Consider the following 18,595-nt stretch of genomic DNA (forward strand, 5'->3'; position numbering starts at 1 on the left):
AAAACCAGATGCATGCAGAAATTAAACCAGAAGTCTGTTTCTCTCTCTCTCTCTCTCTCTCTTTTTTTTTACATTTTTTATCAGGTCTTCTTCTCGGTCGTCCTAGGATTCGGCTCGGTTCACCTTAGAGCGACTTCTGAGCCTTTGAAAATATGCGAGATGTGTTCAGGTCTCTTGACGGAGAACGGGGTGGGAGGCACCTTGCGTCCAAAAAGTGCTCTTACTCAAACTGAGCCCAAAACCGTCATCTCTGTCAGAGGTTCTCATTAAAACACCCGCGGCCTGGATCTTCAGTTCTTTTGCTTTTATGGCAGGCCAGGCACACTGAACCATCAATCAGTCAACAGAGCTTTTTGCTTGTTTTGTTTCTAATTGAAGACGCCACCATAAAAGGCTTAGGGGCTCCCACTCATGCCTAACCATACTTTTCCTGTTAGGGCCCTGATTGATAGCTGCGGTTTATAAAAAAGAAAAGAAAAAAAGAAAACTGGACCTGCTATGCATTATGTTTCTGATTCCAAAGACCCAGAAGTAAATTTGGGTTAAAGATGTGTGGGAGCAGCTGGATGATTCCTAACATTAGTGGAACGAGACATAACAGACAGATAATGTGAATAATTATCGAAAATAATGTCCAGATAGATGGAGCCGGGCCCAATTCTGAAATCATCCTTTGTTATATCGCGCTGCTCATTATTTGGAGTCATGCGTGGAAAACAGGTGTTTCTAATAGTTTGGTCGCTGTCTCCGCCGCCCCCCCTTCGTTTTCTGATGCTGGCTCAGATATGATATTTCATGGTTGAGGCCACGCTCGTGATGGGAAGTGACGGGAGAGAGCTGTTCAGGAGACATCCGTGTAATGGATGCTGATTGGCTGCGGCTAAAATCACGGGGCTTGTGCCTGCGCAACAAGACGGGAACCACAGAGCGGGGCTCATCGTTTTGTTTCTCTCTCTCTCTCTCTTTCATGGAGCTTTAAATGATTACAAGGGGATTTCTCTGTGTTTAAAAACAGGTGCCATATTTATATGCTTCGAGCAGAACAGCAGTGCAGCTGATTGGGTTCAGTCTGTTTCTTTTATTATTATTACTATTATTTGCTTGATAAACGGAACCATCAGGGCTCGGGGGTTCCTTTCCTTCAGTTTGGTTTATGACAGAAACCCTGGCTGCTGACCATCGCAGATGGCTGCGTTTTATGGACAGAGGATGTTTTCTTGTTTGATTGAGTCATTTCATAAGTTTTATGCAATGGCAGATCTTCATCAGAAATGGCAAGGCCCACAGTCTGCTTCTCTTGTTCTCTGGGCCTTTGTTCATCTATGGTGGCTGCTGCTTAGCTTACTTCATAAGACTCAATCGGCCAAAACAAAGATCAGAACCGATGTGAATTAGCATAGAGTGCAACAGAGTTGAGTTAGATGCGAGCATTTTTATGATCGTTTCTCCATTCAAGAAGATGCATAACCTTTTTATTTTTCTGTCTGATTTCAAAGGGGGCAGTATTATGTGTTTTCCAGGCACACAGTGCCTTTTTATAGCACAATCAAGTAACTATGTTACCTTCAGTTTTTATAAAAATGCTACATATATCAAATATGACTTAAAATAAATATTACTTCCTGACTTAGCGCCTTGAAATTGGGCCTCTGTCTCTTTAAGAAGCTCCTGCTCTTTCTGAAACTTTGCCTTCAGGAAGTCATCACAACATGGCTCCTCTATTAACCCTTTAGCAAAATTTTTACCAGCGTTATACTGAGAAGTAGCTCCTGTAGTGAACTCAGGAGATGCTCAGTTCTAGGTGTTTGCTAATTCCTGATGGCTAGTCTGTAGGAGTTGAGTGGGAGACTCACGGGGGAGGGCTGCTCTGTGAGGCAGAAGCTCAATAGCTTAGAGGAGGAGCTGCGTGTCAAAGGCGGAGCTAGGTCCACCCAGGCGTTTTGCACAGATAAATGGTTGCCGCGGGGATGAAAGGATTTCTCAAACATGCATAAAAGAATCAAAGCAACACTCCGGGTGTGTTTTTGATGCGGGGGGGATAACATAACGTGACGTAAAGTTCAAAAAAGCAGACTTTACACGATACTGCCCCTTTAAATGAAAACATTCGGCAAACAAATAAGAAACAAATCCCACCTTCATACATGAAATAAACGTTTATTTGAGTTTTTTCATGTGCTTGGCACTTGTATGTACAACTACTCCAAAAAAAGAAAAGGAAAAAAAAAGAAGATTAACTTTGCTAATTCCCATTTGCACAAATTTTAATAACAAATAGGTGAAATTGCTATACTGGTCAACTCTTAAATACACATCTTAGTACACACCACAACATACTTTACTCTCTTATTATAGTATTGCTTATTATTCAACATTTCACACAACAACTTTTTAAGCTTATAATATTGATTGCATTTGCCTTCTTTTTTCTTTTATATATAATACCGTGAAGAAGTGTTTGTCTCCTGGAAGAGTTCTTCTATTTTTGTTTTGTTGCCACACTTAAACGTGTCTTATTTTAACTCGGAGTTTTATATGAAACTTTTGTTAGCCGAGATGAAAAGAGCTATCCAAACCAACATGAGAAAATCATTGACCTCACAAGCTAACAGCTTGTTGAGGCCACCCTGGTGGAAACAACTGCCGAACAGCGTCAGAAGATGGCAAAATGGTAAACGACCTGCACTTGTTAGCACTTTATCAAGTCAGAGGACTCCAAAGCGCTGTACACTACAATCAGTCATTCACTCATTCATAGCTACAACATAGCCCTGCCCTGGATGTGGACCCACAGAAGGAAGTCTGAAATTTAATCTGACCACCGCCAGCAGCAAAGTCTGAGACGGACTGAGTGGGGGTCTGAACCAGCAACCCATTGGCTACATGGGCAACCCCAACCTGCTGGTCCACTGTTGCCCAGGATTACGGGACAACGGGTCTTTTACATCGCTGTCGAAGAGTTCTGGTTGACTTCACAGACTGGTTTTATTCAGCCACCTTGAGGAGTTTTCAAACACGAGCAATCTGTGAAAGGTCAAACCACAGCATGTTCGTTAGATTTAAGCCCAGTGTTTGTCCAAATTGCTCCAAAACCTTTTCAATACAGTGAGTTTGGAGCGTTGGGATTTTGTCTTGCTGCATATTCCAAATGCCCTTCACCCTAAAGGTCACAAACTCATCTATGGATACAAATTGGAATTGCGAAAAATAAATTTGCTTAATGGAAACATGGCAATTTTGAAGAAAAAGAAATTCATGATTTTTGATACATTTTTGCTGCAGGACAAGGTTGTTTTTTGGCCATATCAAAATGAATGCATTTTGAAAAGACTCCAATGGAAACACCTTGTTTCTATCACTAGTCACACCAGTTTGCATCCATCAGCAACATACTTATTTTTAGGAACTGGCCACCTTGGACAATGCACGGCTGTCTCCAGCAAAGCCAGGTGTGCATCGCAAAGTTCTGGTTCTGGTGCCTTGCAAAGCTCATCAAAAGTTTGTCTTTTGAAAGAGTTGGATCCATAGCTCTTCCAGAAAATTGTAGACTGGAAATTCCCAAAAAAGGGAAATGGTAACACCACAATTGGGAAATTGCGTCTTTTTGTCATTATCAGAGTATTAAAAAGGTTTTGTACTTACTTGTAATGGAAACACAGCTAATGACTTAGTCAGTATCCACAACCGGATGGATGATCAAATTGGACCTTCACTCTGGTTTACTGGAGTCCAAAGGCTTGTTAAGCCTGTCCAGACTGATGGATGTCAATAATCCTGTTTCTTAGAGTAGGAGACAATTCGTATCTTTCTGAAATCTTTGGCATGCTTCATGTTGTTAGACAGGTTGTCTTCAAGGCTCCATTCGCTTTAATCAAACTCTAGTTCGTTTGTCTAGAAAGTCAGTTTCATTTGAGGAGGTGTGAACACGCAATCGAACTCTGAAGCGAGTCATAAAAGCAAACCCCTACAAACAGAGGTCTCTGTTCAGTTGAAGTGAACGCTGGTGCGGTTTGAACGCATAGGTGGATGTAAGCGAACCGGAAACCGCTCCAAAAGCAGGAAGCGGGTTGTAGCGCATAGCATTCTGGGTAACCAAAACAAATGCTTGTGTCTAGCTCTAGAAGGAGAAATGGCTCGTGGTCTTTCACCGAAGATGTGAAAGAAATCCTACAACCACTAAAATGTGGCACTACTTACATTTTGTGAAGGTCAAAGTTGTGCTTGGTGTCTTCTTTAGAAGTTTTTGTGTTGTTTTCTTCATTAATTCTTTGTGTAGCGCCCCCCCCCAGGCGAGGAGGGGAACAAGTTTTTCAAAGGGTCTGGATCGTTTGACAGTGCAGTGTGAAAGCAAACTGCTGAGAATGCAACAAATCAAACCGAGTCTACTGGACTGTCAGGTGTGGAAACACCCAGTCATTTTATGATTCTAATTTTTGTATTTACTCACGTTCTCTTTGTCTGATATGATCTGAAACATTTAGAAGGGATAAAATAGAAAGAATGCAAGAAAAAATCTGCAAGGAGGCAAATCCTTTTCCACTATATGCATATATATATATATATAATTATATATAATCACATAAATCCCGGAAACATTGTGAGGAGTTCTAGTTTTTGCGGAAGACAGGTGGGTGGAGTTGCCTGGTTGGAGTCCTGTTCTCACATTTTACTATACAGCGAAAAGAACCGGCTCTGTTTTCCTCCGTCAGCAGCCTCCACCGCGCCCAGGTCCTCCACCTCCAGCAGTGAACCGCTCACTGGCGCTGTCCAGTTGTCCCTTTCATTCTGTCCAAAACCTCCGAGCTCCACAGAGAGCCGCCAACTCTTTGACGTCCCTCAACCGAAACGGCACAAGCACCGCTTGAAGTGAAAAAAACAAACAAAAAACCTCTGGATGACACTGGAGCTGTTTCTATTATTATTGCACCGTAACACATAGACTTCCTTCTCTACTCCATTTCCACTTCTCCAAATTTGCCTTCAAACGGTAAGAACATTGAGCTGCTGTCAAGATCAATATAAAATAATTAAATAGAAGTTTATACCTGCTTTTGTTTTTATTGCGTTTGGAGTGGTAGGCGTGTTTCTGAAACGTGAACGTTGTTGGTTTAAACCAACACTCACCAACTGCAGTTTTTTTTTCTCCTTCCCTTTTTTCACCTGAAATCGTTTCAGCGATGTGGAGAAGGTCGAGGTCGCGGTTTTCACACCATGTGCATGGACATCTGAGAGGATGAGCCGTACTGACGTCCGTCGCAGGAGCTGCCGCCCTGCTGGCCGCCCGCCGCGTTGCCGATCATGTGCATCGTGTCCATGCCGCCGTTGGGCAGGTACTGGCGCTCGGCGAAGGCGCCGGCGGGGGCCGAGGAGCAGAGCAGCCCCGCCTGGGGCTTCTCCGGGCTGGTGGCCAGGCGAGGCGAGGCGGGGAAGTTGTATCCATACAGGTTGTAGGGGTTGTGGAGGGAGAAAGCGTTGTAAGATCCCTGCTGCACGTGGTGGTGGCCGCTGCCGAACATGTGGGCGGAGGACGGAGACGACCCTGACGAAGAGGACGAGGCGGAACCGGAGCTCCCGCCAGCCTGCATCACGTACTGAAGCTGGGAGGCCGGGAACGAGCCCAGCTGTCCGCCGTAGGCGTCCATCTTGCCGCCGGCAGCACCACCGCCGCCTCCACCGCTTCCGCCGCCGGCCAGGGAACCGTGGGCGCCGCCCTGCATGCCCGCGGCGATCAGGGAGGAAGTTCTTTGCGGCAGGAAGGATTCCGATGGCTGGGCGGACGCCACGGCTCCTCCCGCCGCCTGGAGGCGGCCGTAGGAGCCGTCGGTCAGGCCGCCGTAGCCTTGCAAAGCCGCCATGTTGCTGCGGGCGCAGGCAGGGTACTCTGACAGGCCCAGGTTGCAGAGCTGGCTCTCTCTGCAGCCGACGTTGAACGTATTGGGGGCCAGGTGGAAGGCGGGAGGGGAGCAGGAGGGGGAGAGGAGGTGGGCCGCGCCGGACGGTGAAGGCGTTCCCGTGCTGGAGGTGGTGGGAGACGTCCCGGTGCTGCCACCTGGAAAACAAAACACAGACAGAGCCAGTGAAACACAGATTCAGGGTTTCCCCCAGTGTAATAAGCCTGGCGGGCCACCAGGCTTTACTTGCGCTAAGCGTAAAGCCTAAGCGTTGTTTAATAATTTTAGCTTTTTTTAAGCATTGCCTTTTTTAGGACTTTATAATTGGTGTTGAGGTATTAATGTTCCAGTCTTCCAGTAACACATAACTATCAAGTGATAATTTCAAATTTCCTGTCACCTTTAAGCATTTTTTAACTCATAAACATGGTGGCCGGCTAGATGAGCACCGGGCTTAGAAAGTGTTGTGGGGGAAACCCTGCAGATTTATTCCATGGTATTCAACTGGGATTTGAGGAGAAGTTAGCATGAAGGTCCAGTTAGAAGGTCAATGTTAGTAAAAACAAATAATGGTCGAGAAAAAAAAATCCATCTTAAAATCCAAGGTGAAGAAAAATCATTAACTGGTTCTGGTTCTGCTCTGCATCCACCAGAACCAGAACCAAACATGGAGAAGCGGCATTCAGCTTCTATGCACCACAAATCTGGAACAAACGTCCAGGAAACTGCAAAACGGCCGAAGCACTGAAGTCACAGTTTTTATTCTCCATACGTACCAGCAGGTTGCTAATCTAAAATAATTCCGATCAGAACTGGACGCACAAAAAAATAAGAACAAAACATTCCGATCAGGACGTCCCTGGTTCGAAGTGATTGGTAGCAGGGAGTATGTCCAGGTTGGACACCTGCACTGGATCATCTGAACAAAACTCTGGCTCTCCCTCCGGCCAGTTAAATACACACACACCACTCTTCTTCTTCTTCTTCTTTTTTGTTTAACTCTCTCCCTCTCAGAATAACTGCAAGTTTTACTCTCAAGCTGTCCGTGACACCGCATCACGCGCGGGACCGTAAAACGTTTGGCTGGTCAACATGGCCGCTCCGCATACACACACACACAAGACGCACATAAAGCGCAACGCTGTTGAAGCAGACGATAACCACAAGTCAGGCCTCTCGGAGTGAAACAATAGCTGTGGGATATCAATCACATACTTTTCGATTAATGAGACTCTGGCAGGAGTTCCCGCTGCTGCTGCTGTCGGAGAAATTCAGCTTGAAACCAGAACGAGGAGGAGAGGCGCGGCTAAATGGTCCAGGACTTGCTTGGCCCGGGATTCTCGTGATTTTGCACCATATGCCTTCGATAATACGGCCAGCACCGGCCAAGAGAGAACGATAGCGTGGTGATGTCACGTTTTCCTCCGGTTAGCGGGATTCAAGGTGCTTCAAGGAGGCGCGAGGAGGACGTGAAAGCAGCGCGTGCGCACACAGATACGGCCCTTTATGCCAAAAATCAAAAGAAAAGAACAGAAAGAAACGGGGTCTGTACAGGGTGACAAAGACGGTGTAAAAACTTTAATTAAATCTTAATTACTGCACAGGATTTTTAGGATGACAAACACATGTTAGCATCACGTCATACTGACCCCTGGTGGTAATTTACACAGGAAGGAGGGAGGGGCGGGGGGGAAGTCAGCGGGGAAAGAAAGCTATTCCACAGCGGCGAGGTCTTTGAAATGAGCCATTACTAAAACCTCGCTTTGGGCAACGCCGGAGGGGGAGAGAGAGCGCAGCGCCGACGGTGACTCCGAGCGGTCCAAAGCCAGCAGGGTAATGGTTTCGTACCGGAGGCCTGCGCGCCATGTGAAAAGTTCAGCAGACGCAGGCGGACCCGCCAGAAAAGCGGCGCATGGCCAAGCTCAAGTGAAGGACGGGCATGGCTGACGCAGTGTGCGGCGATATACGAGAGCAGGGGTTGGAAAAGTGCAGAGAAAAGTTCACGTCGGGATAGCGTCCGCACGCTGCTCTGTAACCCCAAACGGATCACAAAAATCAAGCAGTTGTGAAGAAATGGATGAAATACACGCATATGGTAAAGTAAAGCTGATTTTTATTTCATGTTACAGTCATAAACTTCAGTGTGTTGTGATAGGCCAACAAAGTGGGCTATTTTTTTGAAATAGAAAGAAAAATTTGTTTTTCAACTTTTTCACTTTTATTTTTTACTAATAAAAGTCTGGAAATTATGCATTTGACTTCAGCCAAACAAGGTCTAGTCACCGTAAGAAATTTTGCTGGACAATAAATTGTCCTGGAAGTTATCGCGATGAACGATGATATTCTTGTATCGAGACCATCTTCAGGTAATACATTGGAAACAGCACAATAATGCAAGGACACATTCTCAAAGATTAATAAACTTTAAATTCTAATGAACATTTAAACACTGGACCCGGAAGACATTTTAAATATCCATAATAAATAAACAAAACAACAGAAACAGGAAATAAAATTAATTATGATGGCTTTGTAAACCAAATTGTCCTTTTAAAAAAGCGACCAGTCGACTGAAGACTTTTGTCACCCAGTTTTTGGTAGAAAGAGAAAAACGATAAATCCTGCAATTGAAAATGATTGAGCTTGTTTTAATTTATCATTTTCATGTTTTCATTTCATCTCGTTGCTTGTACTTGTGACAGTGCAATGACAATAAAGTTGAATTCTATTCTATTCTATTCTATTAAGTGATTTATTGTTTATTGTGACAGGAATAAGTGGAAGGGAATCAAAACTAGCGATGTGACTAATTAGGTGACTTCTGAAGACAGAAATCTGCGTGGAGCAGCAGTTCTGTTAAGTTTGTCAAAATCTTACTAAGTATTTGTTACTCTAGCTTCTAGTGCAAATATCTTAGTTCACTTGAAATAGACAAAATGAACTTACAAGCAACTCTTCAGCAAGAACTAGGAGCTTGTTTTAAGTAAATAATGGGAAAATGTATTGTTCCACTGGCAAATTATTTCCACTTATAACCAGTCATTTTTCATAAACACAAAGGAATTATTGACTTAAAGCAAGCTGTTTGTATTGTGCTGACATTTTATTGTTGTCTTATTTTAAGTGTCCTAAGACATTGTGTTTTTGCAGTGTACTGAACTGACTCAACGGAGTCCAAATGCTGCAAACTATTTTTCACTTGAGCAGTTAGCATTTTCAGCGAGAAATTTTAAAAACTATGAAACACTTTCGACAAACCCAACAATTACGTTGCGGTTTTAGTGTGACAAGATGTACATTTTTACAAAGCACAACAGTAAAATCCCAGGACGGCAAGCTTTAAGAAAGCAAAATTCAGTTTTACGGCTTGTTCGTTTCAGGTGCAAAATCGTAGAATTTCTCCATCTTGTTCTCTGCGTCAAATATTTTGTTTGTTGGCCTGCTTGAGGGAAACACAAATATAATGACTCACAGTGAAATGAGTCATCTCATGGATTTCTGACCTTCACAATAAATTACATTTACTCTGTTAGAGCTGCCAGCGCTCTCCCATCTGGTTTTTTGGAGCAGATGAAATCCCACCAAGAGGTTCGCCAACAAAATTAAAAGCTGACTGACTGGATTTAGCCGACAGATTATTTTCCAAAGGGTTTTCTCTCGGAAAGTGAACGTAGATTAGCGTACCTTGCTGCTTCTGCATGTTGGTGAAATCCTCAAACGTGAGGGTCCTCACAGGAGGTCTCCAGAAAGCGTACGTCTCCATGATGGCCTCCAGGCCGGTTCTGAAACAGAGAGAGAGACACTTCGGGTCAGACGTCTGAAACTACAAAAACGTGACGTCCAGTGACGACGAGCTGGGATTCAGTTCAACGTTTCACTGCTTTGTGTTTACACCTCTACATCGGGTGAGTCTTTTATTTTGTTTCTACCTTTATAGTTGTCCGTCTTCCTTCCTGGTGAGGTTTTTTGTGCCTGTGTTCTTTCAAAATAAAAGGTTTTTGATGAGATCTCATAGGTATTTCTCACTTTCAGCAAAGTTACTCGGCGTCCTAATGTCATAAAGGAATAGTTTGACGGTTCTGAAGTAAGGTCCTGTGAGAAGGTTGCACCAATATTCAATAAACGTGAAACACTCAGCACTTTAAGTCAAGGCTAAAGTCCCACCTGTTCGCCTCTGGTGCATAATAACTGGAACATTGATCATTACATATTTGGTTATAATTATTCATGATGATTTTGATGATGGTGTTGGACAGAATTTAATGTCTTCTGTTTTGTAATTGTCTACTGTTGCACATGTTTTTCATTAAGGTTACATTTCTGTGTTAACAAATGTTATTCTTTTATTTGTTCGGTGTTATATTCTGATTTTTAAATGTCATTTTTTAACCGCAAGTGGAAAATCATCAGAATTAACAGGGAGGCTTTCAAGCATTTGTCTGTGTGTAGTTAATTTATAAAATTTGCTTCACTTAGTGATAAAGTTCCTGAAATAAATGGACTTTTCACTAGTATTCTAATTGAATGAATGGGTTAACAAGGTTTTCCCCCAGAAAACTTGCTAACCCCAGTGGTTGGGTGCTGCAGTCATTCATCCAGCGGCCCGTCGTGTTTTTGAGTTTAAAAATGTTTAAAGTTGACAGGAAATTTGAAAATATCACTTGATAATCATGTGTTATTGAAAGATTAATACCTGAACACCAACTATAAAAACATTTTTAAAAGACTTAAATAAATAAGCAGTGTTTAGCCTGGTGAGGGCACAAGTAAAGCCTTGGTGGCCCGCCAGGCTTATAAACCCTGAGGGAAACCCTGGGTCTGTATAACAGGCTGACCTGTATTACAGTTGAAAAGTCATTTTTGGGGGCAAGAAATACATTTTTAGACGGTTCAAGAGAGCTAATAAATGAAATAACACCAGTTTCCCACATTAGTTTTTATAGAACCGTTATTTGCTGAACTGGGTGTTGCTGCTATCAATAAAGAGCACGTTATAGGCGGGTCTGCTGCAATGATGTTCCTATGATGTTCCACATTTAAACTGACTTCTGTTCAGTTTAAATGCCAATATTTTATTTATAATTAATAAAAACACTGTGCAGCATTGAAAATGTCAACATAACTACTGCACAGTTATTGAAAAATAGCGACTCCGGTCCAAAAGAATGCGCAACTAATTGAAAATGTTCAAAGTGTGCGTTTGTATTCATTTGAGCATTAAAAGACAGACTTTTTACGAGAATAAAAACTGCGCAACAGCAGATATGTGCAAATGCCAGAAGAAGTGTTATTTAATATGAGTAAAAACTTTGCAATAACTGTACAAACTCTGTGAAAACAATAATTAGCGTATATCAGTAGGATGAGACTTGCCGAGTTTTTGCTTGTGTGATTAGGAAAAGTGAAATAATGGAAATAACTATACACTTCTCAGTAAATATCTTCCTACCACCTCCTAGGCCTGTCAAATCAATTAATTGTGAAATCAGTTACAACGAGCTGAATAATTTCTATTTTTGCATGATTTATCGTTTTTCTATTTTCTCTCTTTTCTGTCAAAAACTGGACGACAAAAGTGGCTCTTTTAAAGGACAACTTTGTTTACAGAGACTTCATAATTGATTTTATTTACTGTTTCTGCTATTTTGTTTACTGATTTTGGATATTTAAAATGTCTTCTAGTTCCAGCGCTCATTAGAATGTAAAGCTTATCAATGTTTGAGAATGTGTTTTTGGATTATTATCATGTCACTTGAAAACCGTATCAAAACAACAATATTATCGTTTATCATGATAACTTCTGGGACGATTTATCGTCCAGCAAAATTTGTTCACTGGACAATAGAACTCATAAAAATGATTTACATTCACTGATCTGAAGTGATTTTATTGCAGATTTTAAGTTTGCTGTTTAAGTATTAGTGATTAATAATGACTCTATATCAAAAATGTATATCTTACATGGCGTCGTAATTACTTTCAAGTCCAGGTTAGAAGCAAACGCTGCATGTAGTGAGTCTGGAAAGCTTTAACAAGTTATCAAAGCAGCAAACGAGTTTTGAAGAAGACGGAGTGTGATGGATTCTGCCTGAGCGCGTACGACAGGAGAGGCAGAGAAGTCGGAGGCAGCTGTCCGAGCCCGAAATCCGTCAGACCAAGTGAGACAGAGAGGCAGGGAGAAGCCGACGTCTGCTTGGAGGAACCCAGGGCCGTTAAAAAAGGAGGAAGTTTTTTTTTTTTTTTTCTTTACTGCGCACATAAATCCGAGGTGACGTTTCTCCTTGAATCTGCACATGCTCCTCTGTCCGGCTTGATTTACCTCCCCGTGCACACGGCTCCGGCCCACTGCCGGGGGCGAGGGGGAGCCAGCGCCCGCCGCTGTTATTTTAGGCCTGCTAACTCCCAGAGCAAGGCGGCTCGTTAGTGCGCCTCGCTAATCTGACTGCGATCATTCATGCACCCCGACGGCGGTGGGACCAAAACACAATAAATGAGCTGTGTCCTCCTGGCAGGCCGTAAAGCCGCCTCACCAGGACACCAGGCGAAAGACACCTCCACCAGTTACCGCCGGGCCCAGCTTGGATCTGTATTGGGATGTAGTAGGTAATTCAGAAAATATATATATATATATACATATATATATATAAAAAAAAGCTGGTACTTAATGTGATAATTGGCTGTGGAGGTTTGCCCTTTTCATTAATATGGATTTTCCACTGGATGCAGGAAATGGTAAAGTTCCACTGCAAAGTTGCTTTAGCTCCTGCAGTGTAAACACGTGTGCAATAATTGCGTTTTTCCGACGACTGTTTTTGCAATTCATATCCGATTCTAATATTAGCTCCTTAAAATTTAAAAGTGGCTGAAATAACGAAGCACGTCACAGCGGGTTTTTTTTTTCTTTTTCATGTTTGACTTCTCTTTTTCCAAATAAAAAGTTGTTGCCTTCAACTCTGATATTTTCTTCTTTGCGAGGTCAATGGCAGCAAATCGTTGTATTTAAAAAGAAAATATATATATTAAGGTCTAAAAAAAACAAAACATTTTCCTTAGAAAGAACAGGCAGAACTGGGCTAAGCCTGGCAGGATGTTTTACCGCTCTTTTTGGAACGAGCGGTGAAGTTCGTTTAATATCGGCTGGTTTCCGGCCATGGACTGGGCTTTTACGCGCGGCCTTCAAATATTGAGTACAGTTGAGGTCGGGGTTTTTGGAGGGCCATCCAGAAAGTTGACTATAAGGCTTCCAGAACCAGGTTTTTATGTGCGCTTTGGACCATTGTCCCCCTTTTCTTGTTTCTTTTTCTCTTACAATAAAACATAACTGCTGATACAACACTACTTGGTGTTATATAAACTATGAAGGCTATATAAAACAAAGCCTAAGTATTTGTTCAAATGTGACTCAATCTGGAATGAGCCAATTAAAATAAAGAGCAGAGCGGGAGATTTTCCAGAATCCAAAAATTTTCAGTCTGAAAATGATAAATCCAAATATTTTCTGGTCAGTGAATGCACCTTCCTAAGACTCAAACTTAGCCATCCGTTAAGTGCTTTAAAATGAAGTCTGAGGAGGCAAACTGAGGTAAGAAGCTATTTAATAGGGAATTATTTGTTGGCCATGTTGTGACACGTCTGTACTTCATTCAGGATGCTAGAGAGCAAAACTTAAAAATCATAACAGGAAGGCTGGAAGGATACAGAAACTGAGAAGACGCATGGCATGCTTGCTCAACTGTTATGAACCATTAAATTAAATGTTAGTAACCTTTTAGAAATCCCAATGTTACCGTAAAAAGCTCTACATTCAGATGTGAGCAAAAGGTCGGCTGTTTAAGCAATGCTAGCTGTGCTAACTAAGCTAATTGCTAATGGAATACGCAAAAGATGCATGAGAATGTCAACTTTAAATCATTTTGTATTTGTTTAAAGGTTATAAAAGTCATATTTTAGAGCAAAGGCTCTCTTAAAGGCTGAGTTATGATCGTGCTTTTGAAAGTTTGCGTTGAGCGTGTGGGAGCTGAGCAAGTTGTGTGGCGGTTATGCTGGACGCGTACGTCGGTGCGGTATTCCCTGAAAATGAGCCGCGCCAAATTACAAATATTCAGAGGCACACAACCAGGTGTGCCAGGCCAACATGGATGGGCTAGCACATCGCGTTTGGCGCACACCCGTTCAATGCGTCGCCAACAAACCCAGATTAAGGGCTCCACACACGGGAGGCGACGTCACTTCCTTCGCCTTTATTTCCTGTAAAACTTGTGAGGCCAAAAGTCAATTGCCCTCATCCAGCTTAGCGACCAGCGAAATTTGAGCTTGTACACGTAGACGTGCACACGCGGATAGCTACGTGACACAAGAAAGTCGAAAAAGGTTAAACTTTTGTCGCTGCTGTCGTCGCATCCCGTGTGTTGGGTTCATTGGCGGAAACCTGTTGTTGTCCTTCGTCCAGCCTGTTGGATGAGATGTTTTATCTGTTCCCAGCTCCTAAAATTAAACCGAGATCAGGTAGAATCGGTATTAGCAGATCGACGGTTTCCAAAACACGGATACAAACTCTGATTGGTGCAGCTCTTCAGAGGACGGAATTGAAAGTTTTCTGAATTAGACAGAAAGTTACTCATCAAACTTTCTCTGAGGTCTACGTTTGAACGGATATTGTAAATATTAGCAGCGCATATTTGTAATTTTCACTGACCAAAGTGACAGAGAAAGAATGAAGCATTCAGAGGGTTTTCAACCCTCCCTCGGTGTTAGCGTGACGCACAGGAGGAGTGCGACAAGTGTCAGTGTGACCCCGCCTGACCGTAAAAAAAAAAAAAAGAAAACCCTGTTGGGTCTAAATGACCCGGTCTCTTAAGACTGGCAGAGGGTTGAGGGAGGGTTAGCAGAAGCAGAGCGGTGAGGGATGCGATGCGAACAAAAGGGGCGTAGAGATGGAATCCGAAGCCGCGCGTGAGGACAAATTCATTTTCCCTCGCTTCTCTCCGCGGACCAATATCTCACGTTATGTTATCTTTTCATCTGTTGCTTCCCCTGCAATAAAACTCCGATGCCAGTTCGTAAATCAAACGGCCTATTGTTTGAAAAATGGAAAAAGATGTCTCAAATATCTGTGCGCTTAATAATGCGGACCAGATGAAGGAGGCTGCTTTCATGTGAGGCGGGTCTGCCGGGTTTAACGTCCCTCTCATTCCCATCTTCCTCTATCACGCTGATGCTCATCGGGATTCAAAGACCTGACGGAAGACGCGGCGACTCGAAAGAAAAGAGACCGGAAGGAAGGGAGGAAGAGGTTCCTTAGCAAAATCGTGTATTTTGCTCAGGCAACACGTAGTGACAAAATCTTTTATTGTATTGATTTGGATGAGGAAATCCTACAGAACATGCAGAGCTTCACAGTAACGCCCGACTCGCTCGGCGCTTCGTACGACGTCTGAGGAGTCCAGACGGTGTTAATAACCCTGCTGATGTGGTCAGCAGTTAATAACTGCTGATGTGGTGATTTGCAGGTCAGAAAAATAAAAAATAAAAAAAAAGTCTAGACTAGTCGAGGTGAAAGGGAGGGAACATTCTGTTACACAAAGCCATTGTTTCCAGAAGCATTTTATAACCAAATGTTTTGCTCTGAAAGTGTTTGGATTTATTTATGGTTTCTAAGAATAAAGGGTTTTTACAACCGGGCAGGAATTTACGGCTAAACGCCGAGGTAGACGGACCAGCAGACCCAGGTGGTCATAAGGGCTTGGAACGGGTGTGCCGTGTGCCAGAGCTGAACCACAAGCCATAACCTTAATGATCACCAGCTAAAGAGGGAAAAAGCGATATTTTTTCTCTGAGTAACACCATAACGAAGGTATACTTCGCTCTACTGCTTGGTTTACCCCGTTTTTAAATCTATTTTCATTTTTTGGAGTCAAGCTAAGACTGAAAATTGTATTTAGATGTTACAGTACAAAAAAATTGATCAAATCAAAGTGTCAGAAAGAGGAGAGAGGCAAGCAGCAAAAAATACATTTCAAGCTAGTCCATCAACGTGAGGCAACCTCGTAGGAGTAAAAAAACAAAGATATGTTAGAGGGAGGTTAAAGTGTCGCGTCACTGTGAGTTTTTGAATAGAAAATCATTTGTCATTCTTTTTATCCCTTTCTGATTCCACCAATATGAATAAATCTGCTGATTTTTAACAAAGACTAACCTTAGAGATGGCCTGTTGCTTCTGTGACCTCATTGTGACCTTTTGTGCTACTTGTTGAAGCGCTTACCTTTTTATGTGCTGCTGAGATCACTTTGTACCTTGATGAAAATTCAATAAAAACAAATTTTATTGAATTTATATTACAAGAACGGATTATTTCACGCTTGTCGGACATCGCTAACCTGTCTTGGCAGATGGAAATAATATATACTCTTGTGTTTTTTTGGTTGTTGTTGTTTTAGACCTTTGCAATCCTTTGAGTTCTCAAGACATAAAGAATATCATAAGTAAAATCTATGATCATTCCTATTATTATATTAATAATATAATACATCCCTATCAAAACAACCCAAGCCTATGGAGGTTGTTACAATGCTATGAACCCTTAAACTGTCGTCATATTTGCACTGGCCTTTCATATTCCCAGAAGCCAATAAAAATCTGTGAGACATTCAGAAAGTTGAAGCTGATAGTAAGGCAGCCTTACTCTCATTAACACACTGTGCATTTAAATCACTGACAATTTTGTGTTTTTTTTAACTTAAAAACCAGGCAGTCAAACTGAATATTTGTTTCATCCAGGAAGATGATTGTGGATGCACCACTTCATGCCTCTGTTTTTCATATAAATACTAATAAATCTCGCCAATCTAATCCCTAATCTGTAAATTCTTGAAGAGCTAGCATTATTAAAAATCAACCTCTTTGAGCTTTACATCTTGTTATAATGTTATTCCCCTCATCAGAAACATATCTGAAGCATTGCTTGGATTCTTTGATGCATGTTTGAGAGATCCTTTAATCTCCATGGCAACCATTCAGCAATGCAAAAGCCTGGTTGGACCTAGCCCCGCCTTGGAGGACAAAGCTCCTCCTTGGAGCTGCAGTTTCCAAGTTTCTGAGCTTCAAAACTGTATCCCTCCCCACTCCGCTCCTTCAGACTAGCCAGAAGCAACTAGCAAACACCTGGTGGAACTGAGCGTCTGCTGAGCTCAATATAGGAGCTGCTTCTTCATAAAACACTGGTAAAAATGTTGGTAAAGGGTTAATAGAGGAGCCATGTTGTGATGACTTCCTGAAGGCAGAGTTTCAGAAAAAACAGGAGCTTCTTAAAGAGACAGAGGCCCAATTTCAAGGAATTAAATTACTTAGTCAAATTTCTTTTAAGTCATATTTGACACATATGGCAATTTTATTACACCTGAAGGTAATATACTGTAGTTACTTTATTGTACTATAAAATGGCACTGTATGCACAATACTGCACACATACAGTACATCTATCTGCTTTGATTAACAAAGCAATTCTGATTAATATCAGTGAGTCGTCATGGTGTTGTGAAACGTTTTGTCATAAAAAAGAGGAAAGAATCAAAAAAATGTGCCTGAAACTAAATTATCTAGTGACTCTGACAGCATATGTTACTGACAAATACAAGTTGAAAAATGTTGGCAGCGAATACACAATGTTCTTTGGAGAAAGCCAGTGATTCTTTTGTTCCCACTTTTGTTTCATTTGCTGTGGATCTCGGCTATTTAGAGGGTAGCGCAAGAACACAAGATGTGGTTTGGGTTTAAGCAACAGAACGTCATGGTGAGATTAAAGAAAACAGCTTTTTGTCAAGAATAAAAGGCAGGGGTTCCTAACCGGACGCATTCCTCACGAGAGCGCTTCTCTGGCCGAGAAGCGAAGATTGTACATATTTTTTTGGAACATAACGTTAAAACCTTTGAAATAATGAATACGTTAAGTTGATGGATGGAAACAGATGCAAAGAGTTAAACAAAGCACTCCCAACAGGATTTATTCTGTACCTGTTTCGGCCCGAGTCCCGGAATCCTTTGGCAAAGGGGTTGCGATCAATCTTTAGTCTGGTGATCTGTCAAAACGGCAGACAGGACAACGTATTCTGAAATTGATGAAGCTCAAAATTAACTCACACAAAAGACTTTTTTTCCCCCCCGTAAGATGCGACATCTTATTAGATGTATGACCAAAAAAAAAAAAAACCTAAATCCATAAAACTGAAGAGTAAAATTCCCCCTTTGTGAACGCACAACTTTTTTTTACAAATTCTTAAAATATGCTAGGCAAAAAAAAAAACAAATTTCCTAAGAGAGAGAAACAAAATGGGGCTGCGTACCTGCTGGTTCTGGTAGGCGGTGACGGTCGTAAAGACGGTTTCGGAGAAGCTGAACGTTTTAACGCCCTCCCCGCTCGGCACTGGTTTGTTAGCAGACAGCTCACTGCTGGAGTCCTTCCTGATGATGTGAACCCGAGGCTGATACTTGTGCATGGAGTGAAGGATGATCTGTAAGTAAATATATAAATATAAAGAAATAAACTATAAGGGGTTTTACAGCTGGGAGTGTTTTCCACATTGGAAGGAATCCTAAAAACTTTGTTCACTTTTGTCACATTTAATTGCTTCAGATCAACAAAGAAACCTCAAAATCGGACAAAGTAATCGCCTCAAGAATTGTGCTTAATTAAATTGATTGATTAATC

The 18,595-nt window shown here is 42.1% G+C and overlaps 1 protein-coding gene across 1 annotated transcript in view; it reads right to left on the minus strand.

Moving 5' to 3' along the window:
- Positions 1–4,318: 4,318 nt before the first annotated feature.
- tbx15 (T-box 15) overlaps positions 4,319–18,595 on the minus strand; it is a 53,033-nt gene continuing 38,756 nt past the window's right edge. Inside the window, exons 5-8 of the mRNA XM_023337645.1 lie at positions 18,231–18,398; positions 17,902–17,966; positions 9,576–9,673; positions 4,319–6,049 (exon numbers count right to left, since the gene is read on the minus strand). Of these exons, the coding sequence (XP_023193413.1) occupies positions 5,205–6,049; positions 9,576–9,673; positions 17,902–17,966; positions 18,231–18,398 (1,176 nt within the window). The 3' untranslated portion in view covers positions 4,319–5,204. The remainder of the gene's footprint in view (positions 6,050–9,575; positions 9,674–17,901; positions 17,967–18,230; positions 18,399–18,595) is intronic.

The sequence above is a fragment of the Xiphophorus maculatus genome, chromosome 7, assembly GCF_002775205.1.
Source record: "Xiphophorus maculatus strain JP 163 A chromosome 7, X_maculatus-5.0-male, whole genome shotgun sequence".
NCBI lineage: Eukaryota > Metazoa > Chordata > Actinopteri > Cyprinodontiformes > Poeciliidae > Xiphophorus > Xiphophorus maculatus.